Here is a 24,586-nt window from a genome sequence, read left to right as displayed (position 1 = left end):
ACTGAAAACTGTCAGACGAGTGAAAGAAGATATCGCTAAACTGAGAATGTTTTTGGTTTATTCAGACAGTTGGAAAGAGGGATTATTTATGTACTCTGATGTGGTCTGCGCTCTTGACTCTATTGTTTTCTTATTTTGTTTGAGCATTATCTGATTTGTAAAGTCAAAATCTAGAATCATGTACCATTGTAATAATATTCATAATGGTATAGATGCCATTGTCGCCTTAAAATGATGATCATACTGTGTGGGTCCCCATTTCTAAATTATAGCAACAGCTATTATCATTTCATTAAGGATTTACTTTAAAGTCATTTGCACTCAGAAATACAATAGTTACACTGAAAAATGGCTTTGAAACTATTTTCTCTCAGAAATTGGTAGTCAGTTTTACAGATAATTACAAAGCAATGAAATGTACCACATTGAACTGAATTTTCATTTTTAAAGTGTAGTAAATTTGACAAATATTTATAATTATAAAACAGCAAGTATGTATTGTGTATGTATATTTATATATAAATATACACACATACATGTATATGTTTAAGATATTTAATATAAACGTGTGTGTGTGTGTGTGTGTGTGTATCCTATATATTATGTAAACACAAACTTTTATTTTGGATGTTATTAGTCACAATGAATTGATTTGACAGCACTTTTATTTTATTTTATTTTTCTTTAGTATTATGAACATGGTAGAGAATGCAGGCAGAACTAACGTAAATATGATCATAAGCAAGACTTTTATTTTGTGCTGTGATGCCTAGATTGTTGTACAATCCTCAGAACTCCCTCTATTACAAAAGCTAAAAACTGCCTTTTACCCTTTGTCTCTGGAAAAGGTATAAAAAACTCATATAAATGTATAATTTTGTCCTTACTGCTTCACTGCTACTATCGTACCGCTGAGAGTTATTACTGAAATTCTTTATTAATGGAGTTATTGATTTTCTACAGACAGTGGGCAAAATCTCAGGTAGAGTAAAATGAAGAACAGATGCAAAGAGTCAAAGGCAAACTGATTTCCTCTCAGAAAAAAAATCTAATTTGCAGAGATTTGTAATAGCCATATGTGTATATTGCATCAAGTGGTCATAGAACAGCTGTTTTTTGTTGTTGTTGGAACTAGTTATTGAACAGTATGCAGAGGAAATAAGTTTGAATTTGATCTAGTAAAAATCCTAGCACATTACCTTATTCCTCTACTTTAATAGTTTGTTTACAGAAGCTAAGGAAAAAACACTGAATGCTTTAATTGAGCCCTATTGAGCGACTTCTGCGTGTCCTTCTGATTCTTGTTAGCACAGCAGGGACTAAAAGCAGAGAGGGTTTTAACAGCACTCAGTATCGATTGTTCCTTTTACATGTTAAAACCTTCTGTTTCAGCAGCAATTATTTCTTAATTAAATTCCCACATGGAGTTCATCAAAATTACCTTTGTACAAGTCACTTTCATCTGTGAGTGTGTTCATTATAATAAGTCTATGCAGTACACCATGTTTGGGACACTGGCCGCTGTCCACATTTCTCACTTTCTATAAATAGCCGAGACATATCACCATACAACAGGAAGCAGCACTGACCACTCCAACAGCTATCTGAGGAAAAAAGCATTATCCTTAAAAGACATTGGTATTGCTTCCCATAATCCCTTGCTGGAAGAAGAATGATAAAAGACTACCTCAGCATGTGGACTGTCAGTTAAGCTGACAAGCAGAGCTTTGACACTGTCATAATGATCGTGTAAGCATAATATTTAGCCCACAGACTCAGATGAGTGTAATGTATCTGTAAAACAATAAGGAGTGTATTAAATTAGTTTATGTGAGCAGAACAAATATGCACTGCCATTGGTAGGTAACAATCTAATTTGCTGAACATTAAGCAGTGCTGAATATTACTGCAGTGATGTGGCTGAAGTTTGCCATTTGAAATTATCAAAGAGGGAATGATCAAGTTCATTATTGGTTTTCATGGGTCAAAAATAACATTTACAATTAGGATTTAATAGTCAACCCTCTGGCAATATCTCCTTTCCTGTAGTCTGGTGTTCTCTCCTGTCCAATTTCATTTGTAAGTGATAATGTATAGTCAGCATGTCAGTATCACAAAATAAACTCCAACAGGGTAAACAGTATCCGAGCATTCCAAATAAATAATTTAATAAGTATTTTAAGCACTAGTATTTTATTTTATTTTAATTTAAAATAATATTGCTGTGAGGTATTACTATTTGAATATATTTTCAAATGTAGTTTATTCATGTCAAGACAAAGCTGAATTTACTGTAGCCATTATTCCAGTCTTCAGAGTCACATGATCAGAAATCATTCTCAAATGCTGATTTGGTGCTCAGGAAATATATTACTATCAATGCTGAAACAGTTGTGTTGTGTATTTTTATTTAATGAATTAATGTTTTGTTAAAAACTGTGATCATTTCCCTCCACCAGAATTTTTTGATGATTAGAAAGTTCAAAAGAACAGCTTTTTTTCCAAATAGAAATCTTTTGGTACATTATAATTGTATTTACTGTCACATTTAATCAATTTAATGCAATAAAGACAAGCGTTATTTATTTACAAAAATAAATAAATAAATACTGACCCTAAACTTTTGAGTTGAAATGATTTTATGATGTGCGAAGAAAGACACCACAGTCATACGATATCAGATTTATTTAGGAAACTGGTCAAAATATTCTCAACCAATCAGAATCAAGACAGCCGCGTTACAGTTCTCTACTTACATGAAAAATACTCAGTCTGTATTTTGACTTTTTCTTTTCGGTGTGTTTACAAAGCATGAGGCATGTTGCTGAAACATTAGATAATCATAATCACTGGGCAGATGTGATTAGTATTGAATCAGACCTAATTAAAGTGGCAGATATACAGCCTTGTGAAGAAACTGTGAACTGGAAATGAAGAGAGACAGCATGCGCAGCACAAATAGAGATATCGCAGCTTCCCGCTTCTCCATATGAGCTGATAAGATTCTAATGAAGCAATAACTGTGATTTACTGTGAGTGTAAATTGTGTTTCAGGGCTGCTGTAAGGCTTTATTCATAAGTAAGCCTCATAAATGTACTCTGCAGTCAAGTTCCAGGAAAAAGTTTATTGTAGCTTTCTAATAATCCAATTTAAAAGGCTCCATCTTTCCATTGTGCACAGCACAGCAAACATAGAACAGAACAGATTTTGAGAAATTTAGCAATTTATCATTCACTTATCAATGGATCCTCTGCAGTGAATGGGTGCTGTCAAAATAAGAGTTCAAACTGATTCATTAAGGTGTTTTAACTTTAAACTGTCATTTCTGACTAAAATACCAGTCAATAATCAATAATAATGCTTGCTTCAGATGGACTGGAGTCATTTTTATTACTTGTGGATTATTGTGAAGTTTTTATCAGCTGTTTGGACTTTCATTCTGACGGCACCCATTCACCACAGAGGATGCATTGGTGAGTAAGATGTAATGCTAAATTTCTCTAGATCTGTTCAGATGAAGAAACTCATCTATATCGTAAGGTTGAGTCAATTTTTAGCATTTTATTTATTTTGGGGTAACAGTTCCTTTTTTTATTATCTTTTTTATATATTTTTTTATTTGTTATGTATATTTAAGAAGATTAGCAGCTGAAGAGTTTCAACTAATGTATATTGATTGAATGCTGAGCATTTAGTGGACTCTGTAATGCTGGGTCTGTGGACCTGTCCCTTCATGCTAAGTGAGAGTGATGTAGTCAGTGATGCAGTTACACCAGCAATGAGTGTCATTAGATGGTCAAAATGCTGATCACACACCCTTTAGCAAAACACATTACACTGGGTCTCTAAAGTCACAGAGGTTTTAGACTGCATATGACTGCAGCACATATGTATTACAGTTCCCATATTAACAGGCAACAGCATTCACATTGCATGAAAAATGACTTCTAATTTATACACTAGTATTCAAAAGATTGGTGTCGGTAAGTTTTTTGAAATAGGTCTCTTAAGCTTTCCAAAGCTGCATTTATTTGATAAAATAATGAAATAATATTAAAATTGAAAATGATCTTTCAGAAATCATCCTAATATGCTGATTTGCTCCTCAAAAAATATTTTTTTATTATCAATGCTGAAAACAGTTGTGCTGCTTTAATAGAATTCTGAATTTGAGTTCATAATAAAAATATTTATTTGAAATAAAAACCTTTTTAATTAATATTAAAAAATATTACTTTTAAAGTTTTGAACTGCAAGGAGTGACAAAATGCAGGTTATTTATTTATTTATTTTAACAATTTCTAGTGATGTGATACCAGTGCTTATTTTTATTTTATTTTATTTTATTTTAAGAAAAACTCAACACACTGGCTCTTATTGTTCAGTATTTGTTTTCTAAATGTGTCTTGAATTTGTATGGTTTTTCAGTTCATCACACAAAACAGTGTGGTCGACACAAACCATGTTTGTCCTAGAATTTTTTTTAAATTTATTCTGGGTTGTATCGTTTTTAACCTTGCTTAGGTTTTTGCTTGTTTTTTAAGTATGAGGAATGTTGCCCAACCCATGTTGGCATCTGTCTAATTTGATGAATCTGTGCCAAAATACAGTAGACTTTGATCGAACCCGCGACCTTTGACGTCAGCTTCTACTGTTGTCCATCTGTTTGTGCTCTTGACTTCAGACCCACAGCAGCAGCTGGCATTGTTCTGGTGAACTAGCTGGGAAAAAGTGACAGTGGCAGTTGCAGTATAGAAGTGAATTTGAACATGACTGGTCGTATTCAACAGTCGTGGTGTGCTAGAGCATGTCCCCTCAAGCAGCTGCAGTCATGGTTAAATAAAATAGATGTTTACTCAGTGTTTCCTATTAGGAATGGAAAGACTGGCAGCCAGATACACACTCACATTTGGCTTTTGGGTCTTTGTGAACTGTTTCTGTGTGCTGGATGTATTTCAGAAAGGAAAACGGGGAGTATGAGCATCAGCAAAGTACATTAACATTGACTTTGTCCCTCCACCTAATGTGATATTTTAGTAATGTCCAGGTCACCTACTGTACCCATGCTGAAACTCTCAAGAGAACAAAACAGAAAACTTGCTTTGTCACTGCATTAGAGTACAGGATGTTTCATTCATAATTTACAGTCAGATCCTAAGAGATAATTAGTTAGATATTTGGTAACACTTTACAGTGTCCTTGTTACACACGTTACATGTACTTACTATTATAATTTAAATAAATTATGCATAATTACGTTGTTTTTAATGTATTTATTTATTTAATGTAATTATTGCATTTTTCATCTGATCAATATTACACATTTGTGTATTTGATTTGAAATACTACTGAATCTTGAATATTTCTGAATATTTTTTTTCAAATCCTTAAACTTAGTTGATTTTCAGGTTAAAATAGGATTTTAAATAGCAGATTTTCAATGTGGACTCCAGACCTTTGGACTAAATCTAGTTATGTCTACACAGACAAACCCTCGTTCACTGAAGGAGGGATTGGAGACATCACTTTGGTGACTGAAGAATGGGGGTCTCGCTTTGAAAGACCAATGAGTGTAAACTAAACAAGCCAATGTACATTGGAATATGATAATTTCATCCAACTACTATTCGTCACGGGAGACTCCGGGATCTGCTCCTTGTGCTCCTTGACTTTGCACAACGTCTGTGCAAGTAGGTTCACTGGGGGAAATGAATATTTGCGTAGGCCCTGGGGCCAGCTGTGTGCCAGTGCATCCGTGCCGAGGTTCCCCCGGTCAGGGAATAGAACAACTGGCAATGGGCAACCTGTGAGTCTCCAAGTGTCTCCATTTCAACTAGACTGCCCCAAGGATGGAGTCTCCATACTCCTGGAAGTGCAGGCTGTCGTGAAAGATCATTGGCTGCATGATTGAGCAGGCCTGGTATGTAAATGGCACAAAGCGACTTCAGATGCTTCTTACTCCATAGGAGGAGATGGTCGGCCGAGGCGAGCAACATTTTGGCGACATGGCGGGCGAGCAACATTTTGAAGTGCCCAGCAAAAGACGTACTGTAAGCAGCTCGCGCATATCCACCAGGTTCAGCCACAGATGGTGTTCCTGGACCACCAACATGGCCATCACCTGACCCAGGGAGCGCACAGTGACTTTTGATGCTTTCAAGGCGAGGTCCGTCGCTATGCACAGATCCAGCATCAGCTCTGGGTCAGAACTACCCTTGTGCATCTCTTTTAATGTCTTGGCCATGTATACCTGCAGGAGTGCCATGGCATGCAGGGCGGAGGCAGCCTGCAGTAAGCATGGACGAGAACTTACAGGCCTTGGACGGGAGACGAGGGTTACCCCTTCAAGGGTCAGCGTTTCTCAGACACAATTGCATCGCAACCGCGCACACCACTGGGGGGGATTGCCTCGTAACCACTGGCTGCCCCACCATCAAGGGAAGTGAGAAAGGAGGAGACAACAGACTGGTAACCCTCGTCTCAGCCACAATGCCATGATGGCTATGCCACTACAATGATGGCATGACTCATTCACAAAGGCTGACTTAGTGTGCTCAATGCCCAAAACACAGCGATTGTGACTTTCATCCAGCACCAGGTTACAACAGCATCCAGAAACACATGGGTGGAATGCCATCTTTACAAAGACACAACATCAAACCGTGTTTGCTCTTTTAGGGAAATTTGCTCTATCACAGTGCTGAAGCACACAGGGGAACCACCGCTACAGCACACCAACACGAGACGAAGACTCCTCATTCCCAGAGCTTGCAAACTCGTACAGAATCACTCTCTCTTGTCGATAGGCAGAACAGAACAACAGAACTAATCTGCTGGTGTGAGATCCCAATTCGTTTGTCACCGATGTGACAGCGAAGTGACGGTCACAAAAGTGACTTACTGAAAGGGAACTAGGGGTCGACAGATATGTGTTTTTCAGGGCTCATACTGATCCTGATTATTTTAGATCAGGTAGACCGATAACCAATATTTTAAACCAATATATATGTCTGGTGTAAAAATGAAAATTAATGTAAAAATTAAGAATAGCAAGGGCTCTGACAAAAACTTTCTTTAAATGTTTGTTACGTAGCATGGAAGTTAAAGAGGCACTGAGGTGACTGAAATGGTGAATGAAGCGACAGTAGAAGTTCGCGAATCCTAGGAAGCGTTGGAGCTCTTTAACAGTCTTGGGATTTGGCCAGTCATGAATGGATTGAACCTTCATTTCGTACGTCTGGATACCCACTGGACTGATGACATAACCAAGGAACTTGATGGTGATACGGTGGAACTCTCTCTTCTCCAGCTTGAAGTAGAGGTGGTATTTTCTCAGTTGCTGTAGGACCTGCTCCACGTGATGGCGATGTTGGGCCAGGTTCTGGGAGTAGATGAGACTGTCATCGATGTAAACGATCACAAAGCGATGAAGGAACTCCTGGAACACCTAATTCATAAATCCTTGTGTAATAATAAAAACTCCATAATCATCGGGAAGAAGGAGGCAGGAACCAGCGGACAATCAAACAAAGACTTTAATAACAAAATAAACACAAAACAGCGCATCAGCCCCTCACGGACGACTGATGCGGACAAATAAAAAACAAAACATAAAATAAAGCCCAGGCCTGGCCCTCTCTCGTCCTTCACTGTCGTCGCTCCAGTTTTATATCCTTCCATCTCCTCTGTGGGACTCGAGACTGGTGGTGGGTCGCAGGTGTCGCTCATTTCCCAATCACTCCACCAGCCTCGCTCGTTTCCACATCCCTCGGCCCCACCCCACTCGTCACATACCCCCATCGCCCCTCGCAGGCCAGGCGCTCTACCCCCCCCCCCCCCTTCCTCTCCCTCCGGGGGGGGGACCGCTCACGGGGACCTGCGGGAACCTAGGGGTAGGACAGATGAGGCGAGAGAAAAGGAGATGGAAGGAGGAGCGACAGAGACGAGAGAGGGGAGAGAGGAAAAAAAAAAAATTCTGGTTCCCAGACGCACTGCTGCTCGGCCCTCAACCAGCTGGGTGATCTCCTCCGCGGTGCCTGGCGGTGGCACTGGACGGCCCTCGGCAGACGGCACGACACTCCTCCGCCGCCCGGTGGACGGCGACGGCTCCTTCGGTTTTTGGCAGCCGGCAGGAGTCCCCCGTTCCCTGCTCCTCCCCGTTCAGGTGGACGGCAGCAGGCTCCGGCTCTCTTGCGAATGGCGCCAACTCCTCCGCTCCCTCACGGACGGCAGCCGCCCCTCCACATCACGGCAACTCACTCCAGCCCACCGCCTCGAGCATCCTGGCGGTACACTCCTCGCCTGCTCGATGGCATCGCGGATTCACCACAGCGGCGAGGGATCTTCAGCAGCGCGTCCCTCCTTCTCCCGGGCTTCGGCACCACTGTAATAATAAAACCTTCATAAACATCGGGAAGAAGGAGGCAGGAACCGGCGGACAATCAAATGAAACTTTAATAATCAAAAATAAACACAAAACAGCGCATCAGCCCCTCACGGACGACTGATGCGCACAAATAAAAAGCAAACATAAACTAAAGCCCAGGCCTGGTCCTCTCTCATCCTTCACTGTCGTCGCTCCAGTTTTATATCCTTCCATCTCCTCTGTGGGACTCGAGACCGGTGGTGGGTCGCAGGTGTCGCTCATTTCCCAATCACTCCACCGGCCTCACTCATTCCCACATCCCTCGGCCCCGCCCCACTCGTCACACCTTGGAATACAGACGGTGAGTTGGATAATCCATGTGGCATAACAAAATATTCATAGTGGCCGCAGGGCGTAATTAAAGCAGTCTTCCACTCATCACCATGGCGGATACGGACAAGGTTGTAGGTGCTTTGCAGCTCCACGAAGTTCCTCCAGGGCAGCCGGCACCAGCGAAAGGGGATATGGGTACTTTACGGTTTGTGATTTGATAGCTCTGTAATCAATACAAGGCCACAAGCCTCCGCCCTTCTCCTGGCCACGAAGAAGAAGCTGGACGCCGCCGGTGATGTGGAGGGATGGATGAAGCCTTGTTGGAGAGCCTCCTTGATGTACTTCTCCATCGCTCCTAGCTCCAGGATGGAAAATGGGTAAACTCTACCCTTGGGGAGTTGAGCTCCAGGCAGCAGTTAGATGGCACAGTCCCACGGCCTGTGAGGTGGTAATTTCATGACAGCCCGTTTGCTGAACACATCCTGGTATACCTGGTAGTCAGTGGGAAGGATGTAAGTTTCAGTGGGTTCAGGGCTCTCTATGGAGGTAGCACAGATGGGAAGATGAGGTTGCAGTGGAGAAGTCTCAGTAATGCAATTCCGGAAACAGTGGTCCAGTTAATGATGGGAGAATGTTTGGCTAACCACGGTCATCCCAGTATGATTTCAGTTCAAGTTCAGTTTCAGTTGAAGTCGTTGGAGTGCATCCCAGCATATGAAATTTCCAGAAGAGCCAGAGTCTACAGGGCATGCGCTAAAAGGGATACGTGAGATGACTTAAATAATACATTCATGCGAGTCAGGGTAGCTATCTGGGGACTAAGCTGGATAGTACTCACCGCTGGGCGTGCTGGGTGGACGGTAAGGTGGATGTGAGCAGTGAAGAGAGTGGTGAGACAGTTTTACAGGCATGGAGATGTTGAGAGATTTTGATGGTCTTCTGAATGAAGTTTTCTAGAACCACAGTGATGTCATATATCACCATTTGTAATGGAAAATCGTTGTTGAGCCCTTGACGAAACGCGGTAAGTAAAGCCACCTCATTCCACCCACTTGTCAACACTAGAGTGCGGAATTTGACTGCGTACTCACTCACTGAAGCCAAGCCTTGACTCAAGCATCAAGCATCTCAACTGATGCATGACCGAACACCTCTTTGAAATGGGATGTGAATGCCCTTAGAGTGCGAATGGCAGGGCTATTTACCTCCCAAATGGACTAGGCCCATCGAAGAGCACAGCCAGCTAGATGCGAAATCATGAATGCAATCTTGGAACAATTGTTCGGGAAGGCTTGGGGCTGCATCTCAAAGTTGAGGGAGCATTGCATCAAGAAGCCACTACAGTCCTCCGCCTCATTGGGCCATGGGACTGCTGGAGGCAGATACAATGGACGCTCTGACAGCTTGAACCAATCCTCCAGTGATACTGGGGTTTTGTTGGTGGTGCTGCATGTAGAATTGTGTGGTCTGGTCTTCTGCCACAACACAGAATAAGACCTCAGGGAGACAGACAGATAAGTATAAATGTTATTTATTAAGGCTGGAATCTGAATGGAGATAGGCAAGCAAACAGGTGATCAACAAGGTCTGAGGAATTGGCGTGGGATATCTCATGTTATTTTTTGTGCGGGGCTGACTGAAGATGATGAGGTTGGACACAGGTTGCAGGAATGAGCACAGGTAAGAGAGTCAGGTAAGGAGTAGCGTAGTGAACTCAAGACCAGACAGAGTGTGACTGCAGTGACTATGGTTTTAACCCTGTGTTGATGGGATGGTGACAGCAGCAGCTGATTAATACTCCAGTGATGGTGATCTGGTGTGTGAGGTGATTGGGTCTGCCAAAGCTGGAGTATCCCTGACACTCAGATTGGAATGACTCTCCTGTATCTTTCACTGAAACCGTCATATCCTCACATATGTATTTTTATTTTGTTGCCATTTTTCAGCGAGAGATCCCAGATAGATGTGTTCAATCTTTTTGGAGTTTAATGACCCTTGAAGGTGTAATATAAGGAAAGATTTGAATAGACCCTCATCTGAGACCATCTGCAAGGAGCATCATTTCTAGACCAGAGTTTGTCTGCCTGACTAATTTTAACCTCTGATTCCAAGTAACCCCTTTCTCATTTGTCTTTGGCCGAAAGAACTGCTTTTAAAATGTGATCCTGCTTGGAGCCTAACACCTTTCTGTATGCCTCTTGCCCCCCTCTTTTACCCCTCTCCTCTCTACATCTTTTTTTTTTGACCTACAGCAGTCTGTCTGCAAGGCTGGCTGCCCTGAGTTGTTCTTGTTATGTCTCTGTGCAGATACCGAAGCAAACAGAAGAATTGTTGTTATTGAGTTTTTCTGTCCTGTAGTCTTTCACCTTAGTATCTGGAGACCAGGCTCTTTTCAGTATACTTTCTCAAAGGGTACTGCACTGACACTCTGCCCTCAGTAGTTTTAGTGGTGCAAAACTACCATATCTTGGTCTTCAGCAAAAAATTTCTGAAATGGTTTACATTTTTAGCTTGCTTAGTAAACATATTAAATGATTAAGGAAAATATAAATGGGTCATGTGACACATTTTTTTCTTCCAATAAGTCCATAAACTTATTTGAAAATCTATTAATAAGGCTACTAATAATATACATACATTTTTACTGATTTATAATTAATGTTGTTGTTGTATTTTTTTTTTCTTGATTACGGAATTACTTTGACATTTCTGACTTCATATCCCCTGAAAAAAATAAAAATACCATTTGTATATATATAAATATAAAAATGTCAATTATATTATATTACCTCAAATGTGCAATGTAATGTTATTTGGAATCAGTTATGAACTACAATTTGTATTTGTTTATTTATGGAAAATATTTTAACATTGCATTAATATTTAAAATAAAACTTTTGTCGGCTAAATTCAAGTTATTTGGTGCAACCAAAATGCTGAAAATGGTATAAACGTTTTTCAAAACAATGTTAAACCTACGTAAATACAAAGAGGGCATTTCTATTTTTCCTTTTAACTATATGTTTCCTTAAAAACAATCTTTTTTTTTCATTGTGGTTACACTCATTTACCCAAATATGCAAAATGAATATCATTAGCTAAGTACAAAAACAATAGTCAATGCAAAGTCCCCTGATAAGATAAATGATACAAATACTATAAAATGTCTGTATGCTTCTGTGTTTGAGGGCCAGTCTTCTGTTTTAGTGCAAAACATCACAATATCTGATTAGTCTTCTACATAGTGTTCTGACCATTGGCCTGGCTATGGTGTGTTTTGCAGGAAACAAGAGCTGCTGACCATCTCCAGTGTGCCTCTGGGAGAATGTCCACCCTCACCTCCCCGCACTGCACCACCCACCATGAAGGTGAGTGTTCTGGCCACGCATTCACACACACACACACACACACACACACACACACACACACACACACACTGCTCTATTAGCTCCTGTTAGTCGAAATCTGCTGTGTTCTTCTTCCAGACACCTTTATACTGAATTAACCTCTATTTGTTGTGATAGCATCAGAAAGTGAGAATGCCTTTTGTAGCATGCCATATAAAATTACCCTCCTTTCGCTACCATAATGTCAAAATGCTCTTACAACATGCCTCTAACTGATTTAGACATGCACATTAACCTGCGGTATTGTCTATGAAGGTGCATGCAGTGTGTTTGAGAGCAAAAGCTCTTCATTCAAGGTTACCTCTAAATGTAATTCTAATTCATTTGGACTGAGAAATCCATTTTCTTCTGAGCATTAAGGTCCCATTGAGTTCACATGGTATCGCTATCTCTTTATATTTGCAACAGTCTCAAGAGGGGCAGGAAAGATTTTCTGTCTTGTTTAAAAGTGGTACACCGAGTTCAGAGATGGATTGTGTGGCGTGAGCGGAGCACAGTTGGTGTCACCTTGAAATGAGACACACTTGCCGAAAAATCAGAAGAAGAGGAGGATGCAGAGATTGGTGTTTATGCAGGAAGGGAGGGTGAGGGCGTCAGGTGTGATATTAAGATGAGAAGACATGAAGCCGAATCCAGAGGTCATGATCCTGTTAGCCAGTGCTTTCATTATGAATATCGTTTCTCGTGAGGACTGATTAAATGTCTGAGGCACACAGCACTTGTTGAAAAATCATACTTGAAATTAAGATTGAGGTCTCCATCACGCATTTGCTTAGTTATTACCTGTTGTTGGAGGATTTGAGGATTTATAAATAGCTTAAATAGGATTTGCCTTTCTTGTGAGCAGATGTTGTAAATTCTGTCATCACATGTTATTTCAAAACCTATGAATTTTTTCTCTGTGAAACATAAAATAAGATATTTTGAAGAATGCCTAATTTTTGTTCATACTATGAAAGTCAATGGGGTTCCAGTGTTTTTGGTTTTTAGTGTGTTGTATTTATACATGTTTGAAATTACATGAAGGTGAATAAATGATGAAAGATTTTACATATTACACTACTTTTCAAACATTTGGTGTCAGTAAAGTATTTTTTTAGTACTAAATACTTTTATTTCATAATGACACATCACAAAGGTCAAAAGTTGCATTAAAGACATTTATAACGTTACAAAAGAAAGTATTACAAATAACTGCTGTTCTTTTCAATTTTCTATTCATAAAAGAATTCTAAACTGTAAAAAACAAATGTATCACGGTTTCCACAAATATAGTAAGCAGCACAACTGTTTTTAACAATGAAAATAATAATAAATATGTGACCCTGGACCACAAAACCAATCACAAGGGTAATTTTTAAAAAAAAACTGAGATGTATACATCATCTTAAAGCTGAATAAATAATATTTCCATTGATGTATGGTTGGTTAGGGCAATATTTGGCCGAGATAAAACAATTTGAAAATCTGGAATCTGAGGGTTAAAAAAAGCATAAAAATAGAGAAAATTGCCTTCAAAGTTGTCCAAATTAAATCCTTAGCAATGCATATTACTAATCCAAAATTAAGTTTATTTATGTCTTCATGGAACATGATCCATACTTAATGATTTTTTGCATAAAAGAAAAATTTATAATTTTGACCCATACAATGTTGTTTTGGCTATTGCTATATACCGTGAGACTTGTGGCCCAGGGTCCCATATTTTTATATCAAATCACAATTGGACTGATTTCTAAAGGATCATGTGACACTGAAGACTAGAGGAATGCTGCTGAAAATTCAGCTTTGCCATCACAGAAATAAATAACATTTTAAAATATATTAAAATCTAAAATAGGAATTTTAAATTGAAATAATATTTCACAATATTGTAGTTTTCGCCGTGCATTTTTGTAAAAAAAAAAAAGAAAAAAGCATATTTGTTGGGCGTAAGAGGCTTCTATTAAGACAAAAACTAAACATTACACCAAACTTTTGAACAATAGTGTATATTATAAATAAAATTATATTTTGACTAGTTAGCACCGTTTATACTTTAAAAAAAAGTTTAAATCTAGTGTTTTGTATTGCCCCTATCCTTAAATATACTTGTCCTTGAAAAACTCACAAAACAAGTTTCCAGTTCCCAACTTTGTCCTTAGAGTCACTTTACACATTGCAAAGAAATGTTTGTAGAAGACATTAACTCTACACAATGTACTGTACCTTTTTCAGGTTTAAATATTCTTGTGGGGACATTTGGTCCAAACACTGTAGCCAAAACCTGACACACAAACACACACTCACCCACTCAAAACACTCTCACAATATGTCCATTAACACCTGTGTTTGAGTGTAAACACAATACATTTAGTAGGGACATATTATTGTGTATGTGTACGTGTCCTTTAAGATATAGAATTATTTTGTTCACACAACTGGTGGCCACTCCCAATGTAAACACTGTGTCTAAAGAAGAAAAGAGGAAAGGGAGGAAGGCAAGTGTGTGTGCTTGATAAGCTCTCATTAACTGTGGTTCAAACAGCTGTTGGTCATATACAAAGCAGAACTACAAAAGGCAGAGAGAATGGGAGAAATTAATAACTCATAAGTACAGACACACTGGTAAGACCAGTTTTAGGGTGTGGAGCCAGTGAACACTGCCAAGCGGACTCGGTCATCCTCTTCCTGTTTTGTAAATAGAGGAGCACAGCTTAACAGAGGAGAGAGGTATGATCGCCTGTGTGATGGGGGGAAACACAGTATGAGAGGTGTTTGACTCGCCGTGTGTTTATTGTGGGATGGGGGTATTGATGAGGCTTGTTAGTGTATATTTGACACAACATAGACCTCCTGCAGTTCATTCATTCTAGTGTGTCTGAGTCTTTATGTAAAACTGTATCTGTTTATCAGCCAATTTCTGGAAAGAGTCCCAGATGCACACTTTATTACCCCACTGCCTCTATATCAGTGTCTGTTTCTACCTATAACTACTTGCAAATTCAAATAAACAACACTTTCATGTGTTTTAAATGGCAGCATTTTACAGCAAGGCACGATATTATAACATTTACTAATGCATTTATTATAATGAACTACCAACAGCTTTTTTAAATGTATTTATTATTTATTAAAATGAGAACTAGAAATGTTAAAATTTATTAGCATATGTAGAAATTAAAGGTCCCATGACATGGATTATTTCCTTTTCTTTAAATGCTTTTTAATGTTTCCTTAGGTGTACTTATATTGTTAGTATGATTTTTACATTTAAAATTTAGAAATAAAAAGCATTTTTTATATCCTGATATTAGCCCTCTGGCTTGAATGCTCTGTTTGAAGGGGCGTGTCTGCTGTGAGACTCCGAGGAAACGACAACTGTTGTGATTGGCTGACATCTTTGCATTTGAAATGCGTATTACATGTGGACCCCTCTCAAATATATATATATATACACTACAGCTGTCGAGATTAACGAATCGTGGATTTGTTGATTTATATAATTATTTTATCGATCTTTTCCCATCACATGAAAGGCTGCAGTGATGAGTATTGAATAGACAGAGTCTGTTTATCGCGTGAATGCAGTCATCTCGTCATTATTGCAACACGTTTTCTCTCACAAAATGCTTTCACCACAACTAACAGCAAACACATGAATACAGTAAGAGCTCTGTTGTGCAGCATAACAGCGTCATTCATTGTAACGGCAGTTTAGGCAAGTGTGCAGATATACTCGCGATGTGTGAGAGCTCCGAAAAAAAAGGGAGCGTTCTTTGATCGCTCTCTGTAGTTAAATCACAATTTAAATAACAGATTTGTTTCATGCTACTAAGAGAAACAACGTGAAGTTGATCGTTTAGTCACTGGCTTGATTCACTGATGCATAAACAGCATTAAACGATTTAGAAAGAAAGTCTGTGTGAACTTGAATGATTAACTACACATCAGAAATCACTGATCACAGATCAGGCATTAATAAACACTGTTACTCACTGTTTGTGCCGGTGCTGTCGAATCCATATCATAAAAGTCTGTTTGTAACGCCTGTCCTGACATTGCGACTGAATTATATGTAAATATTTGGGCGGGCAAAGCAGAGAAAGGGGAGGTAACATTTCTCTTTACAACGTCACAAAGAGGAGATTCCAGATCAGCCTGTTTGAGCTTCCATTTTCTCAAAGGCAGAGAAAGATAGCAAAATCTCGATTTACACCGATTAAAATTTTTAGAAACTTGGGGACCACATACATGCTAGGGGAAGTCATATTAATGTTAAAAAACCTCAGAAAGTGAAATTTTCATGTCATAGGACCTTTAACTATATTTTCACTCAATATTTCACAAATAAATACAAAGAAACAGCAATTAACAAACTGAATTAAATGTGAAATTTGAAGTAGAAAGAATAAAATAGTATTTTCTTTTAAGACGTACTCCAGTAATATAAAATTCTTATTTACAACTGAGATATAGTGCTGCCAAATAATTAATTGTGATTAATCGCATCCAAAGTAAGTTTTTATTTACACAGCATATGTGTGTGTGCTGTGTACAGTATATGTATTATGTATATTACATGCACACACATATGTATATATTTAAGAAAAATATACTTCTATATTAAATGTATTTATATATAATATAAATTATATGAATATAAATATTTACAAGTAATTGCATGTTAATATTGTCAAAATATATACTGTATGTGTGTGTTTTTATATATGCCAAACTAAATATACATAGTACACACACATATATGATGTAAATGCAAACATTTGTTTTGGATAAAATTATAATATGTATATATTGATGATATATAGTGATTGATGGTGTCTTATCAAATATCAGGGACTTTTTATGTCTACTAGAAAATATTTGGATGTATTGTGTGCTTCATTATAAAATGGGTGAAACTTCAAAGATCAAGAATAGGGTGATAATCTTGTCTTGAGACAACAGTGGGACTAACAGGTTGTGTTGTTGGGAGATAAGCTCTGTTTCTTCATAACCTTACTATGACACTACGGCATAATTTAAGACCTATGTGAATTTTTTATCATGTAGCTCTTATGTTTTATATTTGATTTGATGTGCTCACGCAAACTACTTCAGGCACTGGACTGCTGACTCGTAAGTTTTGTTTGGTTGTGGGACAAAGACAAAGTCAATATCCAATATATAAGCAAAAAGGTTCAAAAGGTCTTTGCATTGCAAAACTTTCAAATCCTTTACAAAAATATACACATCCACTTGGCTTGTTCTTTCTTTGGCCACCCGTTCCTCTTTAGCGATAAGGAGTTACCCTCATGCGTCCTATTGATGTTGTGGTCTCAGTTGCTCAAGGTTATTTGGTCAACTATGTCTCAGCTGGGCTTTACTCTGTTGACTTTGTGAAGTGAGTTGCCCTTGTATCCATGGCAGGTTAAACATTAACCGATCTGCATTTGTTCTGTCCTACATGCATCTGTTACACTCCGTCCAATCACAGGAATATTCTTAAACCCAAGGGATCTGTTCTGAACAAATATCAGATGTTTTTCTGTTCTACTGCCTCTTAACTAGCAGGGGTGCTCTGTTAAGGTAAGAGGCTCTGGGTTCAGTAGAAATATTGTGCAAAGAATGTTTAAGAGTTGTTTTTCTTATAAGCCCTCAGGTCTAGACTACAAATTGTGCTTTAAACCTCTATTGTATTTCTTAAATAACTAATAATTAAGCCCTAATGGTTGCACAGCCCATAAATTAAATGCAGTTGTAAAGGTTCAGTACATTTGATTTAGAGTGAGGAAGTATTATGGTTTAAGTGTGCATGGAGAAAGAGGCATTTGAATTTATTTACAATGCATTGAGCATATCTTCACCTATATTGCATTTGTTATATATTGCTACAAATGTGCAGTGGATTGCAAACAAGTCTGTAGTTGTCGACTTGATTTTAGATACGATCAGGCTTTGCTGTGTGAGGCTGTGAGGTAAGGTGTAGGCTTGAGAGTCCAATATACATGGGAACTTCTTTAGTATGCTTTAAAAAGCATCCCAGTATGCACCTCATGTTGATTAAGGGAATGTCTAGAGTGAGCAGAGAATCTATAGACAAAGGGTTGGGACCAAAATGAAATATTAGACTGAAATATGAGATTTGTTTTCGTTTTCTCTTCATACAGAAGTCATTTATAATATATAAAAAAAGGTTTTTCTTAGCTTTTACTGTATATTTAAAAAAAATATTTTAAAGTAATTTAATTTAAAAATCTTAGTTTGTACTGTATACTTTGGGTTTTGATTATGAATGTTTAATAAATTGGTTCCATATCAGTTATAGGTTTTCATTTATTTTATTTTATTTTTCGTACATGCATTTGAGCATGCTCATTTTACCCATTTTACTTGTAGATTATCTTGTTAGTGCTCACTTAATGTTGATCTTGCCACCCATCCCTTCAAATACAGAATCGTCCCGTATTTATAGGTAAAATGATGCGTCCTGTATCAAATCAATACGGGATGCAATTTGACCCGTATTTTACAAAGCCCAACACATATTTGAATAAACAAATAAGTATTTTACACTGTTTATAATACCAATAGCAATTATAATTAAATCAATTTCATAGGAAGTATTAGAGAAGCTCATTTGCGCATTATTTTGGTGTCTTTGTTTCCATAACGACGGAGTCTCCTGGGGCCAGTTGCATAAATTTAGCCTCTATGTTAAGTATATAAAATACAAGTTTGACCAGCTAGCAGTTAGCCAAAGGATCATCTTATTTTTGCATTCAACTTAGACTAATCTATGCTTTTATGTAACTGAATAAAAAAAAAATAAGACCAGTCTTAAAGAAAAATAATTAGCTGACTAAACTTTTTATGCAACCGGCCCCAGAATGCATGCTGTTAAAGCCCTTTCACACAAGTGGTTTAAAAAATATGAGCTCACATCTGCCCTTTGAACACAAGACTCTCCAGATATAGGGCTGAATGGGAAAGTTATCAATGTGTCTGTCCAATAACTAATGATGAACACGCAGTTTATTTATTTAGAAAAGAGTATAGTATTTTAATCTGCCATTTATCTATTATCAACCATGACATGAAAATAATTATCAGATTCTTGGTATTGGTCAGAATTTTAACAATGGTGCAAGTTTTGATGCCTTTAAAATTATTTTACAGTATAGAAAATAGTAATGACAAGTTATCATAGTAAAAATAAGTTGTGTCATAATATATTAATCCTTGATTCTTTCTTGATTCTACAATTTCCTGTCAGGTAATGATAAAAAAAAAAATGGTTTGATGTAAATATCACCACAAAACTATAAATCTCAATTTTATTTTATTTTCCAGTCGGCAGAGTTTTTCGACATGCTGGAGAGGATGCAGGTAAGATTCCCTCCATCATTCAGATGATCTTATAAGTGCATGTCGTCCTTTAGAATAAGATTCCTCTTATAACAGCATTCCTTAAAAAACTTTGTACTTTAGCTGAAGAGAATTTTACTGTATAATCATATAATAATCACAGCATGTTTTTTTCTTTTTGTTTTTTTTGCCCTTGAGTGCTGGCTAAGTGTTCCCTCTCCAGAGGACCAGTCCTCAATTACTCTGAATGAATAATTACACATTCCAGCTCATTTCAAACTCATTGATTTTGCCAACACTTTTTTTCTGTGGTGGGTCTTTGGTTGGGGGTTTGGTAGGAGTTCCACAGGGGTGAGAGACTGGGAACAGTGTTGTTGTCATCTTGTGTGTGTTTGTGAGAGTGTGTAGATGATGGGCAGCAGGTAGCTTAAGATCTGATCAATACAATGTTGAGGCAGGATTAAAGCCCTCAGTCTTCTTGTCCAGACCTCAGTATGAGTGAAAGATCGATGCAAAGGTTTGTCTGAAGGGCTGATGTCTCTCTCCAATGGATCACATGTACTTGTGATGTTTTAGATCAAAGATGAAGGTGTCCCTAGTTCTGTAGCATGTACAATGCCCAGGGAATTGACCATTTCTTGTTTTCGGTTACACATTACTTTAAGATGTCATTGTTACAGTGTAATGAGTAATATTAATTGTCTTAGGGTTACTTGCATGTAATTATGCATAATTAATTGTTTTTTAGTAGTAATTACTTGTAACCTGTGTAACATTCTCTGTACATAACAGCTAAGATAAAGAGATTGACATAATTGCAGTGTTATATAGTGATATTTTTGATAAATATCAGCTATATTTCATATCTGACATTGTATGCATGTTACAGACAATTTTCATTGGTGTTGCAATATTCAGTTGTAGAGATTCACAACAAGCATTACAAATGTTTCCAAGTGAACAAGAGTTTCTTCCTTTATTTATCTCTAAGGAAACAGTTTTTTTCCCCCCTGGACTCTCAGGTGGAAACAATTTTAGCATGGTAACCACAGTTTTTGACAAAATAACTTGATATTAGCCAGCAGTCATAAAAATTTTAAAAGGGGCAAAAATGTCCTGAAGGCTTTATTGACATTAAACAGAGCTGCTTTATTTGGGGAGCTCATATGAATAACAGCGTTTAATGTTTAGTTTGTCATTTATTCTTCCTCTTTTCACCCTCTTCTGCTTTCCTGGACACATCAGATTCCCAAAACTGAGGAGACTAAGAAATACAAGGTTTGACTGGTATTGTGAATGTGTGTGTGTGTGTGTGTGTGTGTGTATTGTGTCTGTAAGTGTGTGTTTGTGAGTGGGGTCTTTTCTTTTCTATTAATATTCTGATAAACATCAGTCACAGTCATGAGTTCGACAGCATCGATCAACATCAAGTACTTTTTTACATTTGATGATGTAAATGTCAGTGATGATGGCCTTCAGATTCTGCCAGAGAGACCAAAAGCAGACTAAAAACCTTTAAATCCAATATATGGTTATTGGCATGCAAACAGTCTTTTTTTCTTTCTTTTTTTGCTGTTGCTGTTATTATTATTATTTTTATCAGTCATATTCTGGTGTATATATTATTCCTCTATCGTGCTCTTGGGATTTTTTTATTGCAATAAACTGACTGTGATGTATGTGGTTGACTTATCGATGTTATCCTATGAAGAAATATCCTTTTCTCTCCTTCAGGATGACTACATCCCTTACCCACGGATTGAGAATGTGAGTCCATGAACACACACACACACACAGTTTATTTGTGTATTAGCAATTTAGCACAAGAGGGTTTTCATTATGTTCAAGTGTTTTAAGGCTGAAAGAAACAGATTGTCTCTATTTATTACACGGCTCTTTGGAATACTTGATTCTGATTGGTTAATCACTGCATGTAGATGTTTGCGTTGTGATTGCTAAGCTGATGTCCCTGGCAACAAATCTCATACACTGTGCTATTTATTTTTTCCATAGTTTTATAGGAAGCCATTAGCTTTCATTGATAACTTCAGCATTACATTTGCTAACAGGTAATAGTTATAAATGTAATGAAAGGTTGATAAAATAATTTTCATATAGACGTTTCATTTGTAATGTTACAAGCATATTAGAATGATTTCTATAAAGGATCATGTGACGCTGAAGACTGAAGAAGTAATGGCTGCTGAAAATTCAGCTTGGCCATCACAGGAATAAATGACATCTTTACAAATATATTCAAATATAGAGCTTCAAACATGGCCATTGTCACTCCCTCACATACAGCCTTTCTAACACAAATCACGTCTTACAAAAGTTAAATCAGTATATTGTTTTCTGAGAATGAGTGAACAGGATGATTTTCATAACATTTTGTAGCAAAACTTCTATTCTACAACGTCCAGTTCTCGAATGTCTTGTGAACAAATATTCTGTGTGCTTTATGGCCTTATTCCAGTGACTTAAAAATTGTAATTTAGTTTTTCACTAACCACGCATAAACATAGTTTTCTCAAAAACACAAATAAGTACATTCGTGCTTCTTACAGTGTAATCAGACTTTAGCCATTAATATGTTTTTAAGAGACTGAAAAAAACACAAATGTCAGGGCATGTCAAACCTTCTCCAGGGCCCCAAAACCCACTCAGACCCCAGAGGGTTAAATGCAGCTTTGGTGAGCATAAAAAATAAATAAATTATAATTATAATTATAAGATTATAGTTGCATATCTGTGGGGCTTGTGTGTGATTTAACAATAACATTTATTACAAATTATAATTAAAACCAATTATGACTTTGCTGACCATTTATGTTTTTTTTTTTTGCTTTGTTGTCTAGGTCCTGGAGAAGGGTGGTCCCTACCCTCAGGTCATTTTACCTCAGTTTGGTGGATATTGGATTGAGGATCCCGAGGCTCCGGTTGGGACGCCCACATCCTCAGACAGCAGCTTCTGTGAGGAGGAGGAGGATGGTCTGAGTCCCGGTGGAGGAAGAGGAGGAGGCTTCAGCTACAGGCTGGAGTGTAACAGCATCTCACGGGCTTATCGCAAACACTTTCTAGGCAAGGTGAGGATCCTTTTGTTAATGCAAACGGTATGTTACATTTCTATACTGTAGGTTTACAGGGCCAAAAGTATCCATATTTGAAGAAATACCCATGTATGCCCAGGAAATTTTTGCTTTTAGCTGAAAGTAAGTGTCCTGTCTGAGGTAATAAGTCGTGTGCCTGTAGCTTATTCACTCACAGTTCTTCATAACACTTGGATATGAGGTGTGATGGCGCCTCTTTGAACAAACATTTTGTACGCCACATTTTGCTATCAGTTGTGTGTCACAGAGAGCGTGACAGAGAGCCGCACTTGAGTGATAAAAATGCAGAGCAGTCTACTGGAAAATGAACCTCTCCATATCAAAATATTTAAACACCTTTCTCTTTCTTAGGAGCACATGAACTATTACTGCACAGGCAGTAGTATGGGACACCTCATCATGTCTCTGAAGTACGAGGAGGCAGAAGGACAGGAGTCTCTTCGCATCATGCTCAGGTGCCATGTTCAGCACATATTGAAGCTCTGCTATAGTCATTGTTAAGTAGGTCTGTATTGTCATAGTAAATAGCTGAGCAATTATTTTTTTGTCGTTTTCTAGGTCAAAAACAAAGACCCTTCATGAGCGAATCCCACTTGAAGGCATCCTCCATCTACCCAGCGTACCACAGATAGCCAAGGTGTGTATTGGCAAGATATGCAGCACCACACCAAAGTCAATGCTATTAAATAACACAAATGGAAATGATTCATTGACCAATCAAAACTGTCTGTTGGCTTAAAAACAAGTTTTCAATGAAACAGTCTTTAGGATCATAAGACACGTGTGCAAAACTGTCAGTGACTTAAGAGACATTTTCTGTGACCCTTATTTCTAATAATCTAGAACAAGTATAAGTTAGCTTTACACATCCAAGCAAATATTTAATTTATAGAAAATAGGAAGTGCTATATACACTACTGTTTAAATGCTTGAGGACAGCAAGATTTTTAAATGCTTTTGAAAGACATCTCTTATGTTCACCAAGGCTGTGTTGCACATAATAACAAATATAGTAAAAACAGAAATGTTGTGAAATAATGTTAGTTAAAAATAACTGATTTCTATTGTAATATGTTTTATCAAATCTAATTTGTTCCTGTGATGGAAAATCTAAATGTTCACCATCATTACTTCAGTCTTCAGTGTCATGAAAATCATTTTAATATGCTGATTCGGAGCTACAGAGACATTTCTTATAATCAATATTGTAAAAAGTTCATGCGTTATTTTTTGTGGAAACTGTGATACTTTTTTTAGGATTCTGTGATGACTATAAAGTTGAAAAGAACAGGATTTATTTGAAAAAATATGTTAATTTTTAATGTATCCTGTAAAAAATAATTTAGTTAATTGAATTGATCATTACTGAATAAAACTACCAATTTCTTAATATATATTAATTTCTTACTGTGTGTGTGTATATATATATATATATATACAGGCCCCAAAATTTTGAACAGTAATTATAAATTCTTTCAACTGTCCACTAAGCCTAATAGGATTGTGGGATATCATAGAAAGTAAAAGCTACTAGGATTAAAAAATTCTCCAGATGAAGGCATCTTTACAGATTACAATCACATTATGCAGTCAAACTTTAAAAAGTGTATGAGGACTCAAATTCTCAAAAAAAGTATCTTAGCAGACCTCTTTTGAACTTAAACGATGCGAGATGTTCACATCAGATGTGTCCTGTGTGTTTCAGCTGCTCTGCGATGACGTCACCGGTCTGAAGTTCAACCCCGTCCTCTACCCTAGGGTGAGCATTTCTATGTTTCTCACTCCATCTGTGACTAACCTACTGCAGGCATCAGGGGGAAATAAGGGCTGGGCTTTGCTCCGTTTCACCCTAGTACCCAAGTCATCTGAATTAATATGTTCCCGTGCTCCGGGGGAGTCACAAATCCATCTGCTTTACACTGCCTGGCATGCCTGAGCCACATAGTGTGTTTGAGAGGAGCCTTGACCATCTCAAGGCTTTGCATGGTCTGTCAGGCATGGAAAACACAAATGCCTGAATTAT

General features: G+C 37.7%; 1 protein-coding gene across 10 annotated transcripts in view; it reads left to right on the top strand.

Moving 5' to 3' along the window:
* LOC132107887 (rap1 GTPase-activating protein 2-like) overlaps positions 1-24,586 on the top strand; it is a 62,943-nt gene that overhangs the window by 30,588 nt on the left and 7,769 nt on the right. For 6 of the 10 annotated variants that reach the window (XR_009424378.1, XM_059514214.1, XM_059514216.1 and 3 more), the window contains 8 exons: positions 11,983-12,067; positions 19,439-19,474; positions 20,699-20,731; positions 21,188-21,220; positions 22,312-22,539; positions 22,915-23,018; positions 23,122-23,200; positions 24,269-24,322. Coding sequence is in view for 9 of the 10 variants with exons in the window: in XM_059514214.1 (XP_059370197.1) it covers positions 11,983-12,067; positions 19,439-19,474; positions 20,699-20,731; positions 21,188-21,220; positions 22,312-22,539; positions 22,915-23,018; positions 23,122-23,200; positions 24,269-24,322 (652 nt within the window). In the remaining variant the exon portion in view is untranslated. Of the gene's footprint in view, positions 1-11,982; positions 12,068-17,522; positions 17,675-19,438; positions 19,475-20,698; positions 20,732-21,187; positions 21,221-22,311; positions 22,540-22,914; positions 23,019-23,121; positions 23,201-24,268; positions 24,323-24,586 lie in introns of those variants that run through there. The other 4 variants (XM_059514212.1, XM_059514219.1, XM_059514217.1 and 1 more) reach the window with 3 other exon arrangements.

Source organism: Carassius carassius, chromosome 28 (assembly GCF_963082965.1).
Source record: "Carassius carassius chromosome 28, fCarCar2.1, whole genome shotgun sequence".
NCBI classification, from domain to species: domain Eukaryota; kingdom Metazoa; phylum Chordata; class Actinopteri; order Cypriniformes; family Cyprinidae; genus Carassius; species Carassius carassius.
The sequence above is the reverse complement of the archived record's forward strand: the minus strand, read 5'-3'. Positions and strand labels throughout refer to the sequence as shown.